Source organism: Chaetodon auriga, chromosome 24 (assembly GCF_051107435.1).
Source record: "Chaetodon auriga isolate fChaAug3 chromosome 24, fChaAug3.hap1, whole genome shotgun sequence".
Classification (NCBI taxonomy): Eukaryota; Metazoa; Chordata; class Actinopteri; order Chaetodontiformes; family Chaetodontidae; genus Chaetodon; species Chaetodon auriga.
Window position 1 is genome coordinate 5,230,748 of NC_135097.1, and position 23,080 is coordinate 5,253,827.

Sequence of the window (23,080 nt, forward strand, 5' to 3'; positions counted from 1 at the left end):
GAAGTGGCAATGGGTACTCCACCCATCTTGACTCTGCTGGTCAGCTAACAGATTTTGAATGGGATGTAATCACACATATTGAGCCCAGTGTGCTGAAAACTAATTGGCAACAAGTAAATGCAGCTATAAATCAACACTGCTACATTTGCTGCCTTCACAGCTCCATATTTCCCACTAAATGTCAGAATCAGAAATACTTTATTGATTCCTGAGGGGAAACTGGGTAATGTTAGGGAATGTGATTATGTAAAAGTGATTAAAAACTATCCTTTTTTTTTTTTACTTTTATCCTGTTTAGTGTCCCGTGGGCTGTGCATGAAGGAAAAAGCGCTCCTTTTGTTCGTCAGGAGGTAGTTCACAGAAAAAGAAATCTTCGGCATGTTGTCATGTTATTCTACATATGGTTGCAGTCGGTTACACCAAAGACAGGTGCAACTGCCTGTCACACCTCTTATGAACAAACACTTCAGAGTGTTTCAGACAGCATGACTCAGAGCTACGATGGCTTACGTCAAACCTGACGTTAGATATTAAGGTCTTGGTAGAACAACATTTCTTTCTTCCTTATTTTCACATAAGCTTACTTTTTTTAATCTAATCGACATCCTGTCAAAGTGTCAGAAGAGCGAAGAAACAGCAAAAATTTCAGTCCATGCAGTCTTTTATTACACTGAAGCGAGTTTATTATCCAAAAAATGTGCATCGAGACAAAGCTTTGTGGAGCGTGCACGCTGCTCACCCTCTTGAAGCCACAGTCTGAGTTGTACATCCAGGCCATATGGAATAGAGGAGAGTGGGAATAGCCTATATAGTGGGATACAAGTGCCTAATCTAAAATCTTACATAAGTGGAGTAGATAATAGGAACATCTCTCAGTAGCACATAACACAGCTCAGACAGCACAACAAACCGCAGCCTCCAAACTGGCCACTTGGTTGAATCACCTCAAGTCTTCTCGAAGGTTGGATTTATTACAGGACTGTTGCATTAGTCTGCTTTGGTTTTATTTTAATGTAAACTGGAAACTGAGTGCATCTCAACACAGGCCGGGGGTGTCAGTTATATTGGAGAGCCAATTACAGCCTGATCAACAGCACACACACAGAAAAACACCCCAATGTCTGTTTTATCACCACAACTTGACCAGTTCTGCATAATATCCACGAGTTGCCTGGGATGAATAATTCCTGAGCATCAGGCCTGGATAGAGAGGGCGAGTGAACCTGGTGCGTTCTTTGTGAAGCAGAGTCATCGTGTCAGAGACGCTATAAAAGGACAGAGTGCCTGAGTGATAATCCAGGTACACTCCGATGGTGGAGGACTGAGGGCCTGACACTGTTCTGGTCTCTGAGTTGTGCCTGAAAGAGTAACCATCTGAGGAGCAGTCTAAACTCCACGACACGTTACTATTTCCAAAGTCTTGGCCGCTGATGTCTCTGTATGACACTGCCACAGACCAGGTAGAACCAGAAAATTTGACCTCCCAGTAACATCGCTGTGACAAACCCTCTCTGCACAAGACCAGGCCGATAGTCACCAGCTTTCGTTGTCCGTATGAATCATAACGAGATACCGTAGAGTCTTCACTCGTCACCCGCCGGGATTCTTGTGAAATGGACAATTTCATGGAGACTGAGTTCTGATCCAGTGTTAGAGGATAGCAGGCTGACAGAAGAGCAAAACGGGGAAAGCTATATTAACATCAACCCTTAAGATTCTGTTAAGTTTGAATGTGCTGGTATATTGTGAAAGTGTTTTACTCACAGCGTATGAACTCTTCTCTGGTCTTTGGCACAGGTGGCGGCACAACATCTACGGTAGACACTAACAAAAAAAAAAAAAAAAAACATCCTAAGTATCAGTGGATGTTAATAGAACCACTGTATAACTCTGGATTTGTGGTTTCTATCTGGTACCTGTGGCAGTGATCCTGGGCCATGTGTTGTTCAGGAGGCTCTTTGCGTCCTCACTCAGCTTAGACAAGCAGGCAGTCAGAGTCTTGAACGAATTTGGAGGACAAACAACAGGACCAGGACTCAAGTCTGGACAGGAGGAGAGGGACTGGAAACTCTGAGGACAGAAAACAAAAAAGTTATTAACACAATATTTACTGTACATAAAAACATGTACAATATACTATATTTGAGGTCAGTTTTCTTCATTTGGCAAACTCTCTGGCCCAAAGAATACATCACCAGTGACCTTTCAATAACAAAATCAAACTCGATGTTCCAGTGTGGTCATAGGATGCTGCACTGTCAGATTTGGACAGCAGGTGTCACTGCTGAGCAGCTTTAAGCTTCAACAGTTAGAGTGAGTGAGGACAGGTCCTGTCTGGTACCTGAATGAAGTGGATGTGGTCGTCCACATGAGAAAGCTGTTCCAGTTCGGTGTCTCTTGTGCTCAGCTTGGTGATCTCTTCCTCCAGCTGCGCCTTCAGCTCTTCGGCCTGAGCGATGGCAGTCTTCTCCTGAGCTTTCATTAGCTCCTTCGCCAAAGAGCGTTTTTTTTTTATGGAGGAGATCAGGTTATCAAAGATCTCATTACTGGTCTTCAGTGTAGTCTGGCTACCCCTCTGTTCATACAAAGAAAATCAAATTATTTTAGATTTAAGTTCAGATTTTTTATTTTTGACACAGTGGGGTTTATAAGCCCACCATGGTCAACACAGATAATTTCCATACCTTGAAATCCGTCATAGCTTTGACCAGCTTCTTCAGATCCTCCTCCCGCTTCATGCAGTTCTTCTGGACTTCTTTCTGATTCACAAGCAGCTGATTCTGAAAGAAAGTGTTGGTGCAACAGCAAATTCCGCATTGTGAACAGTTTTATTAAAATAATTGTTATTTTATTCATAAGTCGGAATAAAAACAGGATTGAATTTGTAGAAGTGGACCTTCGTGGAATCTCTGTCAGTAAACAAAGTTCATTTTCATTGCATTCTGTTCTTATTTACATTTTACACAGTAATCAAACTGTTTAGAGTCGGTGTTTGTTGTACCTGTTCCACAGCCCTCTGTGCTGCAGCTGACAACGTACTGTGCGTCTTATGCTCATCTACAATGCACAGGTAGCAGATACACTTCCTGTCTGTCTGGCAGTAGACCTCCATCAGCTTGTTGTGCTTCGTGCACATCTTGTCCTGCAGCGGGACTGTAGCAGAGACCAGCTGGTGCTTCTTCAGCACAGGGACACTGTGGTGAGGCTCGAGGTGAGCTGGACAGTAAGACGCCAGACAGGTCAGGCAGGACATCGTGGCTTTGTTGGGTTTGGTCCCACAGCAGAAATCACAGGGAACATCTGCTGGACCGGCACACTCCACAGCAGCAGGAGGAGAGGCCTGCTGGGTGCTCGTCTTCTTTAGCATCTTCACAACCTGCAGAAAGGAAGGTGGTGAGAAATGCTTTCGATTTCATGACATACAGGACAAAAGGGGGGACTTGCACAGGAGTATTTGTTGACTCCTGACCACTTACAGCCATTTAAACGCATCCTGCTACTGCAGTCAGACCTACTGGTGAGTAACCACCAATTTTGGCCACCAGGCGTGTTAAAAACCAGCACATTTGCTCGTCTGGTGATTAAAAAAATGTTTGTAAATTATTTAAAATAGAAATTCAGTTTGTATATTAATGGGTGTGGTTTAAGCAGGCAGCTTACAGAGAAGATACACATTTTTCTTTTACAAGTTTGAAGTGTTATGAACCATGAAGTGAAATGCTTATGGCCACGTGGTGTTGCAAAAAAAAAAAAAAAAAAAAAATTAATCTGAGCTCTTATAACGAATTTCACTTATATTGCTACTTCAAAGATATTATAACATAATACATTTTGACAGATGTTGTCAAAAATAGTGACACCAAGGTATTAAAGAGAGTTCAGTATTTTTGATAATAATAATAATTTCAAATATGTTATAGTTAAACTCTGTATTTGGCGTTGGATGGACCACACTAAAGTAAAGTAGTAACGTAGTTCTCAACTAACTACTGCAAACACTATGACCACCTCTACACTGTTTCTACCACCACTTCTTGGCACGCCATTACCTCAGCCAGCACATGGTTCTTCTTCAGCGGAGGCCTCCGATTGAAGCTCTCCCTGCACTGAGGGCAGCTGTACTTTCCCTTCTCCACTTCTTGGTCCCAGCATCCCTTAATACAGCTCTTGCAGTAATTGTGTCCACAGGGAAGAGCGACAGGCTCCTTTAGCAGGTCCAAACATACTGAACAGCAGAGCTGACTCTGGTCCAAAGCACCATGTCCCTGCTGCTGCTGCTGCTCAGACATTTTGATGTGCTTCACTCACACAGGGAAGAGTTTTGGTAAGTTTCATTTCTCTTTTAATGGGCAGGGTTCACACCGCATGTGGGGGTGGGGGTTTTCATGAGCACAGCTCCTCCATTGTGAATGCAAACGAGCTTCACATGTGCCTTGAAAAAACTACCTTCTATTCAGATTTTCGATTGGTGCATTTAGTTACGGCAAGTTTTAGCCAGGTGTAAAGTAGCAGTAACCAAGAAATTAATGATAAAAAAAAAACAAAGAAATACAAATCTTCAATATCAATATCACTTTTTACAACAACTTTATTGAAAGATACAGAGAACAGGCTGTAAATTCTGAGTGAAACTCAAACATGACGAAACAAATTATGTCTTGAATTTATTGTAGCACAACAAAACAGACTCTTCAACTGATACATGTAAAATAAAGAGTAAAAATTGCCCCCCCCCCCCCCCCAAAAAAAAAAAACTACAATAAATATCCTTCATCTGTCCCATATGGAATTGATTTTTAATCTAATTATGGAATTATTAAAAAGTTAAAGTCTTATCGTTCATGGTCTGAATTTATTAAAGCTGGCACAACAAAACAGACACAACACACAGCTACTGCTGAATCACTCGAAACCAAAATGCAAAATCTCTTCAACAAAGAATCAAACTAATGGAAACAAACCATTATTAAAAGAAATAGTTTCAGATCATTTCAGATTCTTGATTCCTTTAGAAATATTTCCATATGTAGAGATAGAAAGAACAATATAAATGGATTAAAAAAGTTTGTCTAGTCTTCATCTGCCAACAATGTCATTTTAATAAACGGTTATAATAAACCTTTGTTGTATTATCTATTCCTCATGTTTCTCTGCACTGATAATAATTCTCTTTATTTGTGAACATAGTTTGCGTTTCTGGACCCAAAGTGACATCAGACAGTGAAACAAACCCGCACACACGGCGATACAAAAACAAAACCTTTCAGTATAAAAGCGCACTGGTTAACGTTGTAGTAAGAGACAGCAGCAGGTGATGTCTGACAGGAAGATGTGCTTAAGACACTTCTTTCTGCTAAAGAGACTGGGAGCTATCCTTCATCCAGTCATGTGTTCACAAAGTGGTGAACCTCGCTCCATCCTCGCTTGTGAACGACTGAGTCTTTCCAGGATGCCCCTTTCATACCCAATCATGATGCTATCACCTGTTACCAATGAACCTGTTTACCTGTGGAATGATCCAAACAGGTGTTTTTGGAGCGTTCCACATTTTGTCAGTCTTCAGTTGCTCCTGTCCCAACTTGTTTGAAAGGTGTTGCTGCGTCAAATTCAGAATAAGCAGATATTTACACAAATCATTAAATATATTGTCTTGGTGTCGTTCACTTGAGTATGGCATGCGTTAACAAACGGCCACATTGTGTCCTTGGAACTGGGTCTGTAAAGATTTACGTGCTTCTATAATAGCAAGAATAATAATGCCAACAACAAAAATGATAATACTGCTCCAAACAATAAGAGGAGGGTGCCAAGGATTGGTACTTTGAGACAAAACGAAAACAGTAGCAACGAGAAGAAGACAACCACCAGCAAGATGATTCCAATATATCGTGGCAGGTCCTTTAAAAAAGCTTTAATTTTTGATACCAGCCAAGCTATTGCTCCTGCCATTAGTCCTCCAAATGTTAAAGGTCCTAGTGCTGCTGCTGCTACTGCTGCCCCTACAGCTCCTGCCCCTGCAGCTCCTGCCCCTACAGCTCCTGCCCCTGCAGCTCCTGCCCCTACAGCTCCTGCCCCTACAGCTCCTGCCCCTACAGCTCCTGCCCCAAATAATGCAGATCCTAACCCAGAAAAGAACCCAAACAGACCACCTAGAAATGTTCCTAATCCACCAACTGCTGATATCCAGGAAAAGAACCCAAACAGACCACCTAGAAATGTTCCTGATCCACCACCTGCCGTTCCTCGTCCTTGTTCTGTTCCTTTCTTGATTTCAGTTTCTTCTTCTTCTGTTTTTGCATGTTCGTCCTCCTCTGCATCTACTTCTGCTGCGTCTTCCTTTATTTCTGGTGCTGGTTCTTCTTCTTCTTCTTCTTCTTCCTCTTCCTCTTCTTCTTCCTCTTTGTCTTCTCCTTCTTTTTCTTCTTCTTCTTCTGTTTCTGCTTCTTCTTCCTCCTCTACATCTCCTCCTTCTTCACCTTCTCCCCCAGTTCCCTGCAAAACTACGACAGCTGGCCCAACGAAACCTCTTGCCAGCGATTCTGCTGCAGTGCCTGTGAATTTGACCCACACATTCTTCCAGACGCTGCTGTTAGCCTCATTGCCGGTGTCTCCTGGTGTCATGTTTCCCACTGTCGTTCTGACATCCTCTTCCTCGACTTTTCTGCTCGCTGCTTGTGGCATCTTATTGGTGTAGCATCCTCCTTTGTTTTCCATCACTATCTTGTCTGTCGTGTTGAGCAGCTCTGCCACCTGGAACTCGTTGCTCCTGTAGTCACTGCATTGGTTGTTCTTCCAGTGCTTATTGTCGACGACATGGCAGCGGCCACCACATTTCTCCAACAGATCACGGAGGCATTTATTCTGATCAACGAACTCCTCAATTTTCATGCCTTGCGGGAGCTGGTCACCATGAGTGAAGACAACGGCAGCGTGTTTTAAAGCTTCCTCAGAGAAATACTGAAATATTTTAGTGATGACATCCGTCTCCCGTTTGGTGACCTCCTCCACTTTAAGCACAATGAAAAAAGCATGAGGCCCAGGAGCGCACTCGGTGGTACACCTCTCTATCTCAGGCAGCAGCTCCTCCTCTGTGGAGCTGAAGTCACAGAAACCAGGAGGGTCGATCAGAGTGATTCTTCTTCCACCAACAGATTTGGACGCTGTTTGGCATTCGTGCGTTCGACGGGACGAAGTGTGATTTATCTTGAACGCATCCTCTCCAAAGATTGTGTTTGCCAGGCTGCTTTTCCCAGCTCTGTCCTTTCCCAGCAGCACAATCCTGTACGTTTTTAACACTGGAAGAGAATAACGATATAAAATTAACACTGTGCATTTGTGTGGGGTTGGCTCTCTTACCTTGCCACTTGGAGTCTAGATGTTTTTCAGTTAAATGACACACATGTAATAAAATAATATTACAGAGAAAAGGGACTGCTGAGAACATTTGTTAATATCCTCCGGTACCAGATGTAGATGTATGTACACAATAAGTATTTGTAGAAGAGTATGTGGTATATTTGTGTGGGAATGGATATGAGGCTTGTGCACATGTGTGTTTTTACATTTGACGCTTCTTCCAGCTCGGGCTGCTCCTGCGATGACAATCCTCGTTGGTGACACTAGAAGGAAAAAAATGCTCAGGAGTAACTAATACTGAACCCGCCTCTTTGCTCTCTGCTTCTTCTCTCACACTTAGAAGTATTTTCAGCATTCATGTATCAGCTACCACAGAATGCTTTGCAATATTAAAACTGTGATTTGCAGTTCTGATATTGAACATTTGGTTGTTGTTTGGTTGTTCATGGGAAATGTCATAAATCAAAACATTTGCCATTCTCTTCTGTTTTTCAGCATTAGCTATAAAAATGCTCCCATTATTATTTTTGCTCCGACAAAAAGCACTTCTTACCTGACACTGCTTTGACTCTTGCTGCTGTTCCTCTTCTCTCAGTTTCTTCCACACCTTCAGCCTCTCGCTCTGGAGGCATCGGCATCATTGCTGCATCGTCTTCCTCTTCTGCTCCTCTTCTCGATCCCTCGTCGTCTTGCAAAACTACAACTGCTGGCCCAAAGAAAGATTTGGCCAAAGACTCTGCTGCAGGGCCTGTCAGTTTGATCCAAACACTCTTAGAGACATTGTTGTGAACTTTATCGGTCCCTTCCTGTGGCCTGTTTCCTGTCGGCAGGCTTTCACAGTCTTTCTGCGTTTGCTTTTTAACTGCTCGTAGCATTTCATTGGTGGAGCAGCCGCCGTCGTTTTCCATCACCATCCTGTCTATTGTGTAGAGCAGTTCTGCCACCTGGAACTGGAACTTCTGTAGCCGTCCCCTCTGTTGTTTTTCCAGCATTTACTATCAATGACACCGTGGCCGCTGCACTTCTTCCACCAGATCACTCAGACGTTTGCTGTCAGAACAGGAGGAGAAAAATGGAAATGCATCATTAATAATGTGTATTTGTGTCAGACTTCTCTATTTGTTTGCAGTGCTGGCAGACACAAAGTGCATTGATTCTCGAAATGACAAGGCGATGACATTTTCTGTAATCTTATTCCAAATATGATTAGAATTTATTTTCCAGCATTAAGTGTTCACTTCAGCATTCAGAGTTCAGTGTTCATGTCACGTCACTGTTTTGCTCGATGCCCGCAGGATGACGCTAGCTCGTGTCTGTGGACTGCCAGTGTGAGAAACAGGACGTGGACGGCAGTTCACTTAACAGCCAGCCGTGTCAACAAGGGTTTTCCTCTAAGTGACTCAGAGAAACTTGAAGTAATGAGCTTGTTTTTTTACTGTCTACAATGTTTGCTTGACAAAGCATGACATAACTGCATGACCTATTTTTCTGCCTCTTGCATATGTTAATTTCATTATCATCATTAAAACAAATATATTTTTATGAGGATATCAGAATCCATATCTCAATAGATTTGAGAGCAGGTGTCAAAAACAGTAAAATTCATGCTTTAAGTTGCAAAATGTTTGCAAAACTCTGCATACCATCAACAACATGACATCCCTGCAGCCACATTTCCTTTATTCTGCTCTCATCAGTCGGTGAAGGAGAGAGAACTTTGCACTTTGTCAACAGGCCAGAATCTCTACGCCAGCTAATGTTGCTTGTGCTGCCATCTAGAGGTGGCTGAAATGGTGCAACGCTACGTCACAGAAGGGGTTGTTTTGGTGGTTCAAGCTGCAGTTTCTGTTTAGTCACTCTGTCTCACACTCTCTCCTGTGCCCTCCCTCGATGTCTCTTTATTCTCCTGTTTTCACATCTCCTTCTGAGGGGAAACATTAGAAAGTCACGTTTGAAAACGTGTATTTGTGATTAACTAATCAGTGCAGCTTTGCAAAAACGTTACTGGCCAGGATGATTAGCACAATGATCGACGCATCACAAATACCAAACATGTGACTCGTGCTTCCACAGAGGAGGCTGCATGTTTTGACACTTCAGCATGTTCTGCATTAGCCAGTAGGTCCACTGATTTGACAGCATGTTCCAAATATGATCACACTATCTCATAGTTAGTTACAGTGAGCAGTGTCAATTAATAATAATAATAATAATAATAATAATAATAATAATAATAATAATGACAAATTAACTTACCTTCCACGTTGTTAAAAGAGAAATCTGTAAAGAGACAGACAGCTGTCCTGTGTGTCTTTCCTCCTGAGCTCTAATTCAGGCTTATGCTAGCTGCACTTTCACTTTCTTTTTCAAGTGTGTGTGTGTGTGTGTGTGTGTGTGTGTGTCTGTGTGTGTGTGTGTGTGTGTGTGTGTGTGTGTGTGTGCGTGTGTGTGTGTGTGTGCGTGTGTGTGTGTGCGTGCGCGCGCGCGTGTCGGGGGGTTTCCACAAATTCCACACGCACACATTGCCCTCTTGAAGCTGTTTGTTTTGGGCCTGTAGAGTCCATCTGCCATTAAACTGACTCAGCACAGGCAGAATGGACAAAACACAGATCAGGAGAGAAAACAAGCTTTGAGCTTCATTTTAGCCTAAACTGATCCATTAAAATATACACAGATAACTTACCATCCATGATGTCAAGAGTTGAGTAACTGTGGAGCGGCAAATAGTCAGCGACGAGCCGACCAGTATATGATTCCAGGTTTTACTGATGAGCTTTGGGTGAAAAATATCCCTACTCATTAAAATGTGAGTAAAACCTCCTTGTCATCCGCTGTACTTATAGCAGCTGTGCGTCTAAACTTGGCTATACTCTTGTGTTTTTTATTTGTGTTTTTTATGGGCTAATATCCCGTATTATAGGATATAGAAGTCTTTATTAAGCGACAGATGCGTTTAGCTGTGGTTGTGCTGATTCTGGATGTGCAAAAGGTGATACTGTAAAAAAAAAAAAAAAAAAAAAAAAAAAAAAAAAAACGCACTTAATTACTTTCCACTGCTGTTTAATTTAACTGAATTTTCCTCATAATACTTCCGTACTTAAGTAATATGTTGAATTCATCGTGACTTAAATTTTTTTGTGCAAAATCGTCATCTGTGAAGTCACAAACAAGGCGGGTGTTAGTTCAAAGCAGTGGTTTATTAAAGATGTCCTCGTGGAATGAAGAGAGGTTTATGTCCATCCTTGTTACTGACATCAAACAGACACGAACAGACAGCGGAACCAAAAGCTCCCGCCCTCCACTGTCGGACCATAATAGTGTGACACCCAGCGGAAGTAAACATAACAAGCGCTAGCAGTGTGAGCTGCTGGGATGAACTGGAGGAGCTATTGTCGTCGCTGTAGCGCAGCTAATTATTGATTTTGTGATTAAACAACGATGTCTTCAGTGGAGTATTTGAGAGAGTTTGTCAACGAGCGGCTAACTGCTGCTGCTCAAGAAATATTCGCAGTTTTTACAAAAACTATCGTCCAGTACGAGGAAGAGATCGATCGTCAGCGCAAACTGCTAGCTACCGTTTGGAAACCTGAAATAAAGTTACACAGGATAGGTGTGTAAAAACGAATTATTGTCATAACACAGGGGACAGAGAATTCTTCTTCTACTCATTATAATCCCAGTTGGTTAAATGTATGCTAGTTAGCTCGCATGTCTCCATGTTTCCCTTCACCGTCACAGCAGTATCTTTTCCTTTTGTCGTGTGTCCCTCCAGAGCTCCCACAGCAACATGTCTGTACGGAGGAGGAGGTTCACTGTGATCAGCAGCTCTGTGTTCAGGAGAGGAGCTCCAGTGTGGACCAAGAGGACCCAGAGCCTCCACAGATTAAAGAGGAGCAGGAGGAGCAGCTGCTTGTTCTGAAGCAGGAGACCGAAACCTTCACGTTGACTCCGACTTATGATGAAAACAATCACAGTGAGCCAGATCCAAAAAGTGACCACCAGCTCGTCTGTCACAGCTCTCGTGTAGCTGCGAGCGGCACGTGTGGAGACTCACAATCAACGACAGATGCAGAAACAGAACCAAAGGAAAGACATTACAGGAGAGAAAGACACAGGAAGGATGCATCTAACTCTAACTTGTCAGAGATGAACTGTGATGCTCACACGGGTAAAAAGTCTGTCAAATGTGACACGTGTGGAAAAGCTTTTAAGTGTCAATCCAAGTTAAATATACACATGAGAAGCCACACAGGTGAGAGGCCGTATTCTTGTGACACCTGTGGGAAGAGATTCTCTCGGAATCCAGATGTGAAAAGGCACGTTAGCTCACACTGGTGAGAGACCGTACATTTGCAAAACATGCGGGAAAGACTTCGGACTTATTAGTAACTTGAAAGTCCACATGAGGATTCACACAGGTGAGAAGCCGTACATTTGCATCACCTGTCCGAAGAGATTCGGCCAGCTGTCACACTTGAAAAGACACATTTCAGTCCACACGGGTGAGAGAGCGAACGCTTGCTGAACGTGGGGAAGGTTTCAGAGTGAGTGCTGAGTTGACGGTCCACGTGAGAAGAGCCCACGCTGACAGAGGCCGCACCTCTGCAAGACCTGCGGGGTCAAAGCAGTTGCAACACTCGTCGGAGAACTTTTACTCAAATGACATGCTTGAAAAACCACCTTATTGAACTGACTTTATTTGTACTTAATGCTAATGAGTGTTACTACATGCACTCAAGTACTGGCTTAACGTTAATTGCCCATTGATTGACTGATGGTGACGTCAGTTTTAAGTTGGATATTGACTCTGGATTCAGCGTCGTCTTCTCTCTCAGTGTTGGCAGGAGGAGGACGTTAGCTCACCTCCAGCCCTGGTGTTCAACCCCTTGGCGTCCCGGGGACCTTATATGAATACACGTGCATAATGTGTGTGTGTGTGTGTGTGTATTATACATACCGAACTTCAGTATTACTGTTTAAAATACTGTCTTGTTCAATATCGTCATACTGAGTTGCTCATATTTGTGGAAATTGTTCGTGGAAAAAAAACGAATAAATTTGCCTTATTGGCTCACTTATTTTCATTGTGTATTATATATAGATAATTGTATTAAACGTGCTTTTTCAAAAGTTTCTTCTACTTTTCTGAGCTCAAAATTTGTCGAGAGACGGGTGTCAGAGAAAGAACCCGAAGCAGTCGAGCACAAGAAGGTGTTGAAGGGGAACAGCAGTTACTGTGCAACGTGACCCAGTGACTCCAGATCAGTAACGACGTTTATCAGCACACTGGCCAAACAGACTCACTTCTTTTTATTGGATTTTAGTGCTTTAGTGCCGTTAGCCGCTGGTTGACAAACTCCCCCAAATACTCAACTGAAGACATTGTTGTTCAATCACATATTCAACAATTAATTGTGCGACAGTGACTGCCACAGGTCCTCCAGTGACTTGCTTTCAACTGATGGAGTTTTATTCAAAATGTATCTGTTTGACGAGGACGGACATCAACCCCGCTTCACCGCACGAGGACGTTACAATGCTGCGTCCATGTTACCCCTCTGAGCTCCACATTCAGCTCTTTATGATTTCACAAACTGTCGAGCTTTACACTCCAGAATCGTTCATCACTTAACAAAAACTTTCATACTCCATAATGTTCTTTTGGTTCTTTTGCATTTCACAGGGTTAGTCAGGACAAAGATGAGGATCAAGCGTCGTCTTGTTTAGACAATCTGGATCGATTTTTTTTTTAAATTTTATTTTAAATGTATTTATTTCTTGGTAAATGAAGCTTGGCTGCTTTCTAAACCAATACATGTCACCTTCAGTAGATGTGTTCTGAGTGGAACCTTTCCGGGGCTCTGCAAAAGAGGCTAAACTCGTACATTTACCCGCCGACGCAGCAGCAGCAGCACTGGCTCGCATTGTGGATCTATAAACACACTCCCTGTACACTTCTTCTGCGAAAAACTTCGACATACTTGTTTCAATAAATTTGTCAAAGCACTCAATCTGGCCTTGAACGAAACCTCCCCAGTAAGACAGCCAGCTGTGACCGTCTGCTGGCAGGCCGACACCACTTTTCACCTCTGAATCAAACAAAGCAACTAGAAAAGCGCAGTACACACGCTGGAGGGATTGATGCAATTCATCGCTGCCTGACAAAAATTCACTCTTAAATCTTCCCCACATTCAGCGAGTGTACGCTCTCTCACCGGTGTGGACTGACATGTGCCTTTTCAATTGCGACATCTGGCAGAATCTCTTCCAACAGATTTCGCAATTATACGGCTTCTCACCCGTGTGGATTAACACATGGTTTTTCAACATTGACCGGTCAGCGAAGCCTTTCCCGCACGTGTTGCAGTGGTACGGCTTCTCACCTGTGTGCCTTCTCTCGTGGCGCAGCAAGTTACCGCTGAATCTGAACTCTGCCCCACATGTTTTGCAAGTGAACCGCTTCTCACCGGTGTGCCGTTTCATGTGGGCTGTCAAGGTACTGTTCAGTCTGAAATCTTTCCCGCATGTGCTGCAAAGGTACGGTCTCTCACCAGTGTGAACTGACACGTGTCTTCTCAAGTCTGTCATCCGACCGAATCTCTTCCGACAGGTGTCGCAAAGGTACAGCTTCTCACCTGTGTGTGTCCTCATGTGGACTTTCAGGTTTTGGCTGGATCTGAAGTCTCTCCCACATGTTTTGCAAGTGAACCGTTTCTCACCGGTGTGCAGGCTCATGTGCTCTTTCAGGTTACCATTACATCTGAAAGCTTTCCCACAGGTGTCACAGGAATACGGCCTCTCACCTGTGTGGCTTCTCATGTGTATAATTAACTTGGACTGACACTTAAAAGCCTTTCCACATGTGTCACATTTGACAGACTTTTTACCCGTGTGAGCATCACAGTTCATCTCTGACAAGTTAGAGTTAGATGCATCCTTCCTGTGTCTTTCTCTCTGGTGATGTCTTTCCTTTGGTTTTGGCTCTGAATCTTCAGTTGATCCTGACTCTCCACGCCTGCCTCCTCTCTGATCTCGGCTCGCAGCTACACGAGAGCTGTGACAGACGAGCTGGTGGTCACTTTTTGGATCTGGTTCACTGTGACTGTTTTCATCATAAGTCGGAGTCAACGTGAAGGTTTTGGTCTCCTGCTTCAGAACAGGCAGCTGCTCCTCCTGCTCCTCTTTAATCTGTGGGGGCTCTGGGTCCTCTTGGTCCACACTGGAGCTCCTCTCCTGAACACAGAGCTGCTGATCACAGTGAACCTCCTCCTCCGTACAGACATGTTGCTGTGGGAGCTCTGGAGGGACACACGACAAAAGGAAGAGATACTGCTGTGACGGTGAAGGGAAACATGGAGACATGCGAGCTAACTAGCATACATTTAACCAACTGGGATTATTATGAGTAGAAGAAGAATTCTCTGTCTCTGTTATGACAATAATTCGTTTTTACACACCTATCCTGTGTAACTTTATTTCAGGTTTCCAAACGATATCCAGCAGTTTGCGCTGACGATGAATCTCTTCCTCGTACTCGACGATAGTTTTTGTAAAAACTGCGAATATTTCTTGAGCAGCAGCAGTTAGCCGCTCGTTGACAAACTCTCTCAAATACTCCACTGAAGACATCGTTGTTTAATCACAAAATCAATAATTTGCTGCGCTACAGCGACGACAATAGTTCTTCCAGTTCATGCGCTTGTTGTGTTTACTTCCGCTGGGTGTCACACTGTTAAGGTCCGACAGTGTAGATGCGGGAGCTGGACAAGAGTTTCAGTTTCAGATCAAAATAAAAAGTATTACCTACTTAGAATATAAAATGTATAGTTAAACTATCCAACGGGTTGTAAAATCGGGAAAACTGAGCTCCACTCGACGAGCTGCAACTAACAAATATTACACGATATGGCATCAATCATTAGAGTTAAATATTAGGGGCCATGCATTGTCGTCATTTAACGTGTCTTATTTTTAAACGTAATTTACTACGAAAACTTCCGTACTGTTATGTAACTAATTTGTTGAGTGTATTGTGAGTGACACGAGTATTTCTACCTGAATGATCAGAATACTTCGTCCGCCACCATTTCGTTTTTTGTTTTTTTTTTTAATGTAAAATCATCATCTGTGAGGTCACAAACAAGATGGCTGCTCGTTCAAAGCAGTGGTTCATAAAAGATGACCAAATGTCCTTGAAGCGAGGTTGATGTTAAACAGAGAAGTTTTGAATAAGATGCCATCCGTTGTAAGCGGAACGAAAAGCTCCTGCTCTTCTACTGTCGGACCTTACCGGCGTGACATTGGCGGAAGTGAAAACACTACATGTTTTATTGGCTTCATTCTTACATTAAACTAACTGGAATACATATTGTTATTGTAGTAGCTCTATAAAGCCACATTGTTATTGATTTTGTGATTAAACAACGATGTCTTCAGTGGAGTATTTGAGAGAGTTTGTCAACGAGCGGCTAACTGCTGCTGCTCAAGAAATATTCACAGTTTTTACAAAAACTATCGTCCAGTACGAGGAAGAGATCGATCGTCAGCGCAAACTGCTGGATATCGTTTGGAAACCTGAAATAAAGTTACACAGGATAGGTGTGTAAAAACGAATTATTGTCATAACACAGGGGACAGGGAATTCTTCTTCTACTCATTATAATCGCAGTTGGTTAAATGTATGCTAGTTAGCTCGCATGTCTCCATGTTTCCCTTCACCGTCACAGCAGTACCTCTTCCTTTTGTCGTGTGTCCCTCCAGAGCTCCCACAGCAACATGTCTGTACGGAGGAGGAGGTTCACTGTGATCAGCAGCTCTGTGTTCAGGAGAGGAGCTCCAGTGTGGACCAAGAGGACCCAGAGCCTCCACAGATTAAAGAGGAGCAGGAGGAGCAGCTGCTTGTTCTGAAGCAGGAGACCGAAACCTTCACGTTGACTCCGACTTATGATGAAAACAATCACAGTGAACCAGATCCAAAAAGTGACCACCAGCTCGTCTGTCACAGCTCTCGTGTAGCTGCGAGCGGCACGTGTGGAGACTCACAATCAATGACAGATGCAGAAACAGAACCAAAGGAAAGACATTACAAGAGAGAAAGACACAGGAAGGATGCATCTAACTTTAACTTGTCAGTGATGAACTGTGATGCTCACACGGGTAAAAAGTCTGTCAAATGTGACACATGTGGAAAGGCTTTTAAGTGTCAATCCAAGTTAAATATACACATGAGAAGCCACACAGGTGAGAAGCCGTATTCCTGTGACACCTGTGGGAAAAGATTCAGTCAAGCGTCAGTGTTGAACGCCCACTTAAGAATCCACACAGGTGAGAAGCCGTATTCTTGCGACACCTGTGGGAAAGAGTTCAGACTTAGCAGCATCTTGAACGTCCACATGAGAATGCACACAGGCGAGAAGCCGTACCTCTGCAAGACCTGTCGGAAGAGATTCTGTCGGATGCCGGACTTGAAGAGGCACATGTCGATCCACACAGGCGAGAAACCATATTCCTGCAAAACGTGCGGGAGAGATTTCAGACTGAACAGTAACTTGAAAGTCCACATGAGGATGCACACGGGCGAGAAGCCGTACCTCTGCAAGATCTGTAGGAAGAGATTCTGTCGGATGCCGGACTTGAAAAGACACATATCGATCCACACAGGCGAGAGAGCGTACACCTGTAAAATATGCGGGAAAGATTTCAGAGTGAGCAGCGAGTTGACGGTCCACGTGAGAAGAGCCCACACCGGTGAGAGGCCGTACCTTTGTAAGACCTGCGGGAAAAGATACTTTAACGCGTCTCATTTGTCGAGGCACATGAGATCACACACGGCCAAGTAGCCTTCTGTTTCCAAACGGCTCACTTCTCCAGGTTCACAGTCAAAACACAGAGGAACCGGCGGAAGTGAGGAGCTGCATGGTTGCAGCACTCGTGGGAAAACGGTTCCTCAGATCACGTGATGAGGATCAACACTGTGCGCAGGAGACACCGTGGAGCTGAATGTGTCCAACGTCCCTTTGAGACGAAGTCACAGTGTGTTTTTGTGATGCATTCACTTTCGACAGCGCTGTCAAGTGTTGCTGAATCAGCCTTGTTGTTTTTTGCCTAATATTTCTGTCCGCAGCAGTGTTTCCTCATCCCATAATCCACCTTCTTCTTTCTTTTTTTTCCCTCTTCATGTCCCTTTAGGGGCTCTGTAATAATCTCCAGAACTTTCAAAAAACATCTGTTGCACAATGAGTGAATAGTTCCAACAAATGTTTGACCTGTCGCGAATGTTCGTTCTTGCTATTTGAATACTTTAACCTCAGTTAAATGAGTGGATTATGAACTTTGTTGTCGACCCTCTCCAGTGGTCCTCCATCAGTTATTTTGTCATCCTGCCGAGTCGGTACTTTTATATTTGTATTTATATTAGATAGAATTTTAATGTTCTGGGTTTTTAGAGGTGACACGTAAAATACAAATTGTAGGTGATGTGTTCTGTGGTGTTGTCAAATATGCTTTTTAACTGCCATCTGTCCCCACTGATGTTCCCAGTAAGCGCACATACTCCAGTACTGTCCTTAAGTACACCATTGATTGTTTATGTAATAACAGTGGTGAAGTTGGCTCTAAGGTGGACCCAGCTGTGTCCTCTCACTAAGTGTCACCCAGCGTCGACAGCCCGAGGACAGACAGCAAATTTGAAAATGAAGACGTGAGAGAAGAAGAGTTATTCGAGTGATTCCAGTCGGTCAAAGAGGAAAGAAGACGTTTATCCGGTGGGGATGACAGCAGTGACACAAACAGGTGGGATCAGGACTTTGGTGTGTTTGACCTTAAAGGAGAACTGGCAGAGAAACTGTGCTGACTGCAAAGATCTTCTGTGCTGCTGAGTTGAAGACGCCTGTGAAGCGTCAACGTTTCACACTTTGAAGCTTCTTTGCAGCAACATCCATATTTGAGGCATCGTAGTCCGTCACAAGCTCATTGGTTCTGCTGATGTTGAGTTCCAGGTGATCGTGTGATGAAGCTCTCTGTCAGCCGTCTGGAGAAATAGTGTCAAAGTGAGGACAGCATGTTTCTCACTGGACATTATTCACTGGAGTCATACATGTAAATATAGTGACAACTTCCGTGTCACCCATAAAATACACCTTTTTGAAAATCCCCTCAGAGTCTCGCTGCATTTATGAGTCTGGGCTGACACTTCTGTGAACGCAATTTGACTGGTTGATGGAGGAAAAAACCACGAGCTGTTAATTCTATATTTTTCCCAAATTCTGAAAACATCTTATGGTTCAGGGAAGGTAAGTTTTCTTCACTTTCCTCAAATGTTCCCTGATATAATGCACCACACAGCTCTCCATTCATTCATCGTCTTCATCATCCGCTGCTTATCGCGGTGGCAACGGGCTCATCTGACCCCACAAAGACTCTGGGGAAGCAGCTAAGTTAGCTACATGCCATGGTAGGACATGAAAGAGTACAGGTGGAAAGGCGGAGAAGAACAGAGGAGCTCGGTGAATCATTGGAAGGCCCCTGACAGTCTCACCCTATAGCAGCATAACTAGGAGCTGGTCCAAGGCAAGCCTGAGCGAGCCCTAACTGTAAGATTATCAAAAAGGAAAGTTTGAAGCCGACTCTTAAATGTAGAGACGGTCTCTGCCTATTGGACAAAGACTGGAAGATGGTTCCACAGTAGAGGAGCTTGATAGCTTAAGGCTGTGGCTGTTAGGATCCACTAAGCTGTCCCTTCCTCATGTTCCCTTCTCCCCTTTTCCCTTGGTGTTATTTGTCTGTCTGTCTGTTCCCCTGTCTGTCTGAGACTGGGCGTGCCTCCTACACTCTCTGCTGGCTCCATATAATCACCTGCACATCAGGCTCATCAGACCTGCAGTATTTAGGGTTGTCTTTCTGCATCACTGCTTGCCAGATCGTCCTGATCTCTCCTGTGTGGTATGTCTTATCTCCATGTGATTGTCATAGTAGAAACTATTTGGAATTCCCTCTTTTGAAATCTGTATGATAAAGAACAGTGACAAGGATCTGCCTTTCTGGAAGTTTATTAAAGCATTTGCAAATGGCTGAAGAACAACACAGTCAGCCGGTACATCTTCTGCTGTCTGGCACTTTTATCACATAGCAACAGAATGTAGATCAAAGATTCTAATACATTTTGCACATCATTTATATATTGATTATTTTTATAAAGTAAAAAAAAAATCACTTTTAAGATATTGATTATTAATATTTGTCTTATGCATTGTAAACAACAAAGAAGAGCATCAGAAGGTAGCCAAAATATGATATGATTCTATTGTATCATGATGTTTTCTGGTTAGCATTTACAACAGGAAAAGGTATTTTAAACAATTGTTACAACCTAATGATGAAATATGTTAAAATGTTTTATCTCTGTGGTTATAGGATGCACATGCACTAGACAACACATCAAAGTGACACTGATTAGCTCATGAAACAGGAATAATCTTTAAAGTTTCAAGCTCAGAAAAGAAGTACAACCTGTTACTATAACATATGAATGAACAACAACAAACATCAGCTCAATGGTAAAATTTTGTTTCAAAGAAGACATCTGTTTCATCTGCAGGAAGATGTGACTTTTTACAGATACATCTCTCTCTGTTCTTCAAGAGTCGTGGCTAATCATAGCTTTCCACTTTACTTTAACTTTATCACACTGAAGATTTTCAGAGCTCCATTCTTGACAGCCTCTGCTGTCCTCTGTGCAGCCTCCAGTGGTGTTTCTGCTCCTTCAGCTGCATGATATCCTGTAACACCTCCTATCACCCCTCCCACTGCAGCAGATACCCCTACAGCTGTGCCTAATGATAATCCAGCTGCTCCTGCGGCTGCTCCTCCTGCAGCTGCTACTCCTGCAGCTACTTCTCCTGCGGCTGGTACTCCTGCAGCTGCTTCTCCTGCTGCTGTGACTGCTGCTCCTGTGACTACTGCTCCTGTTGTGGCTGCTCCAGCTAGTCCTTCTGCAGTTGCTGTTTTGGCAAAATTTTGTATGTCTATTATGGACTTTAAAAATGTGAAAACCAGTCCAACCATCACTGCGACACCAAACAAAGCTCCTAACAGCACACCTGTTCCAACACCTGCTAATCTGACTGACAGCCTTCTGAATACGTTCCTCCTAGCCTGCCCTCTGATCTCTGTCTCTGACATGTTTCTTGATGACTGTCTAATGCGCTCCTCCTCTTGGTTTATCATTTGCTGCACCGCTTGTAGCATCTCATTAGTGTAGTATCTTCCGTTGTTTTCCCTCACCATCTCATCTAGTGTGTTAAGCAGCGCCTCCACCTGGAACCTATTGCTCCTGTATTCATCCTCTGAATTTCTGTTCCAGTATCTATTATCAATGACGTGACACCGGCCGCCACACCTCCTCACCAGGTCACGCATCCTGTTATTGTGTCTGATCGCAGCCTGAATTGTCTCTCCTTCAGGGAGCTGGTCGCCATGAGTGAAGACAACTGTTGCATATCTGAACACCTCTTCAGAAAAGTACCGGTTTATTCTAGCGATGACGTCCTGCTCCTGCTCTGTGAATGTCTCCACTTTAAGCACGATGAGAAAAGCGTGAGGCCCAGGAGCGCACTCCGTGATACACCTCACGATCTCAGACCTCAGCTCCTCCTCAGGTGTGTCTGTGTCGAAGAGACCTGGAGTGTCGACCAAAGTGATGCTTCTTCCATTGACAGATCTGGTCTCTGCTCGGCATTTCGATGTTTCAGAGTTGAAAGGATTGCCGACAGTGAACAGCTGCTCTCCAACTATGGTGTTAGCCAGGTAGCTTTTCCCAACTCCAGTTTTTCCCAAGATGACAATTCTCATTGTGTTTGACTCTGAAAGACAATAATGTCCATTAATTATATTGTACATTTGGCTTTTGGTTATTTTCAAATATCCTCGTGTCCACAAGGACAAAAAAAAAAATTCCAATCACAATTTCTTTTTAACTTCCCCGATCTTTGTGAGGTAATTAGGATACTGAAAATATTTGCTCAATAAAAAGTTTCATGCACTGACTTTTCCTCTTCTCATAAAACGCGCTTGCACTGATGGACGCCATTTTCTTTAATGAGAGAGACAAAGGTACTAAAGCCCCACCCCTTCACATCTGGTATCATTGAAAAGCCCTAAATGTCCTCTGCAGATAGCAAAAGGACTTAATTCAGTAGTATGCAGTGGGTGGGAGATATTCAGGTTTACAAATGTCCTCCACAGAGAACAAATTTGAACTACTGGTAGTCAGGAGGATATGAGAAGATACACATGAGCTCAATAGTATTTGGAAAATGGCGGCATGAGCATAACAAGGAAGTGAAGAAGAATACTAGTTGATACAAAAAGAGAATGAGGAACATCAAATCTCTTCCAACAGTACCAATTACTGTTCAACAATATAACCTGATCTATTGTGGTAAAAATCACTGAAGATCTTTTTGCACCATCCGGAAACAATTCTCATATTTATCAAAATATTGATTAAATGTGCATCTGACATATTGAAATAACAGCTGTAGATTACTAAATTTGACATATCTTATTTTTCACAAGCTATTTGATCCTAATACTGAAGCTGCCAAATCAAAATGATCTAATTGGTGAGTTATTGAAGTTTTTGATTTGATACTATGATAAAGTTTAACAGGAGGAATGCGACTCCTGAAAGTCTCAGAAACAACCTTTGGCAGATTGTTTTTTGCATCCATGCAAGACTCTCCAGCATTTCTTATTGGACTGACCTCTTCTTACTGAGCCTGCCTGTCTTTGGCTTCGTCTGATCTCCTTTATCCCAATAAATATGTCAGTCGTCAGTCTCTGACAACCAGTTTTGCCCTGCACATTCTGGTTTTTCTGGGCTTGTTTTGCTATGTGCTTCACCAAACAATGAAATTTTTAATGAAACAATTAATGAAATTTCTGAGTCTTGCAGGTTAATGTTAAGTGTTCAGGCCTGACAGAAATAACTTGAAGAAATTAACTTACTGTTCGTGTTCTCAAAAGAGACGTTCCTGCCGAGCGACAATCAGTGAGAGAGACGAGACTGCCTGCGTGACTTTGAACATGTTTCCTGGTCGTTCTCTGACTTTGAACACTTTCACTTTCTGATTGCACAAATGTTCCACCTTTTCTCAGAAATGTTCTGAATTTATTTAATGCACTGGATGTTTAATTCCCACAATTGCTACTGGTGATATACTCGTTGTTGGTTTATTTGTTGTTTTCTAATGAACTTGGATGTTTTTCAGTTGTTGTGTTTCTCACTTGAAATATTTTCCAAATGCAGTTTCATGCCGATGTGATCTCGTGAGAATTCAACAGCAAAATAAGCAATTAGATTTAAGTAATGATGCAGGAAGTCAGCGGTCGAAGCTAACCAGCAACCAATCTCAAGAAAATGCAGCAACCAGACTTTGATTTATTTATTTTAGTCTTAAAGAACAAGTATCAAGTCTTTCATTGATTTTTAATAATCAAAACAAGCGAGTTTGTGGCTTTAATTGTTCTATTTCAAATAACTTTTTATTTGAGGCAGGTTTTTGTTTTCTCTTTCACTGTTTCTGTCTTGCAGAGGAGAAATAGAGGCGTGGGGGTGTGGTATCTGTGGTATGTTTAAACTTACAGTGTCTCAAGTTAGTCAAATAGTTCTGCTTCTTACTCTGCTATTTACCACAACTTGACAGCACACTTTTTCTAACTCTGT

The 23,080-nt window shown here is 42.9% G+C and overlaps 4 protein-coding genes and 1 pseudogene across 6 annotated transcripts; 2 read left to right on the forward strand and 3 right to left on the reverse strand.

Annotated features, from left to right (window-relative positions):
- Positions 1-646: 646 nt before the first annotated feature.
- LOC143316800 (E3 ubiquitin/ISG15 ligase TRIM25-like) lies at positions 647-4,291 on the reverse strand. Its single transcript, XM_076724489.1, has 7 exons — positions 4,050-4,291; positions 3,002-3,376; positions 2,685-2,780; positions 2,342-2,575; positions 1,917-2,070; positions 1,765-1,824; positions 647-1,665 (listed from the first exon to the last, which is right to left on the reverse strand). The coding sequence occupies exons 1-7, from the start codon at positions 4,287-4,289 to the stop codon at positions 1,130-1,132; spliced, it is 1,695 nt and encodes a 564-aa protein (XP_076580604.1). The 5' UTR covers positions 4,290-4,291; the 3' UTR covers positions 647-1,129.
- Positions 4,292-6,203: 1,912 nt separating this feature from the next.
- Positions 6,204-22,424, reverse strand: LOC143317450 (GTPase IMAP family member 8-like). Its single transcript, XM_076725606.1, has 6 exons — positions 22,363-22,424; positions 20,041-21,215; positions 16,790-16,987; positions 7,915-7,978; positions 6,532-7,295; positions 6,204-6,449 (listed from the first exon to the last, which is right to left on the reverse strand). Exons 2-6 carry the CDS (start codon positions 21,202-21,204, stop codon positions 6,339-6,341), a joined length of 2,301 nt encoding a protein of 766 aa, XP_076581721.1. The 5' UTR covers positions 21,205-21,215; positions 22,363-22,424; the 3' UTR covers positions 6,204-6,338.
- Positions 10,795-11,881, forward strand: LOC143316812 (uncharacterized; annotated as a pseudogene). Its single transcript, XR_013076618.1, has 2 exons — positions 10,795-10,966; positions 11,129-11,881. The product of XR_013076618.1 is annotated as an uncharacterized LOC143316812 (transcript).
- Positions 12,995-15,075, reverse strand: LOC143316805 (uncharacterized). 2 transcript variants are annotated; one of them, XM_076724495.1, is made up of 3 exons: positions 14,814-15,044; positions 14,160-14,654; positions 12,995-13,991 (listed from the first exon to the last, which is right to left on the reverse strand). In XM_076724495.1, the coding sequence occupies exons 1-3, from the start codon at positions 14,983-14,985 to the stop codon at positions 13,549-13,551; spliced, it is 1,110 nt and encodes a 369-aa protein (XP_076580610.1). In that variant the 5' UTR covers positions 14,986-15,044; the 3' UTR covers positions 12,995-13,548. The 2 variants fall into 2 exon arrangements, with proteins under 2 accessions (XP_076580610.1, XP_076580609.1); XM_076724494.1 differs by having other exon boundaries at positions 12,995-14,654; positions 14,814-15,075.
- Positions 15,645-18,509, forward strand: LOC143316807 (uncharacterized). The gene is made up of 2 exons (XM_076724499.1): positions 15,645-15,954; positions 16,117-18,509. The coding sequence occupies exons 1-2, from the start codon at positions 15,783-15,785 to the stop codon at positions 17,193-17,195; spliced, it is 1,251 nt and encodes a 416-aa protein (XP_076580614.1). The 5' UTR covers positions 15,645-15,782; the 3' UTR covers positions 17,196-18,509.
- Positions 22,425-23,080: the final 656 nt, after the last annotated feature.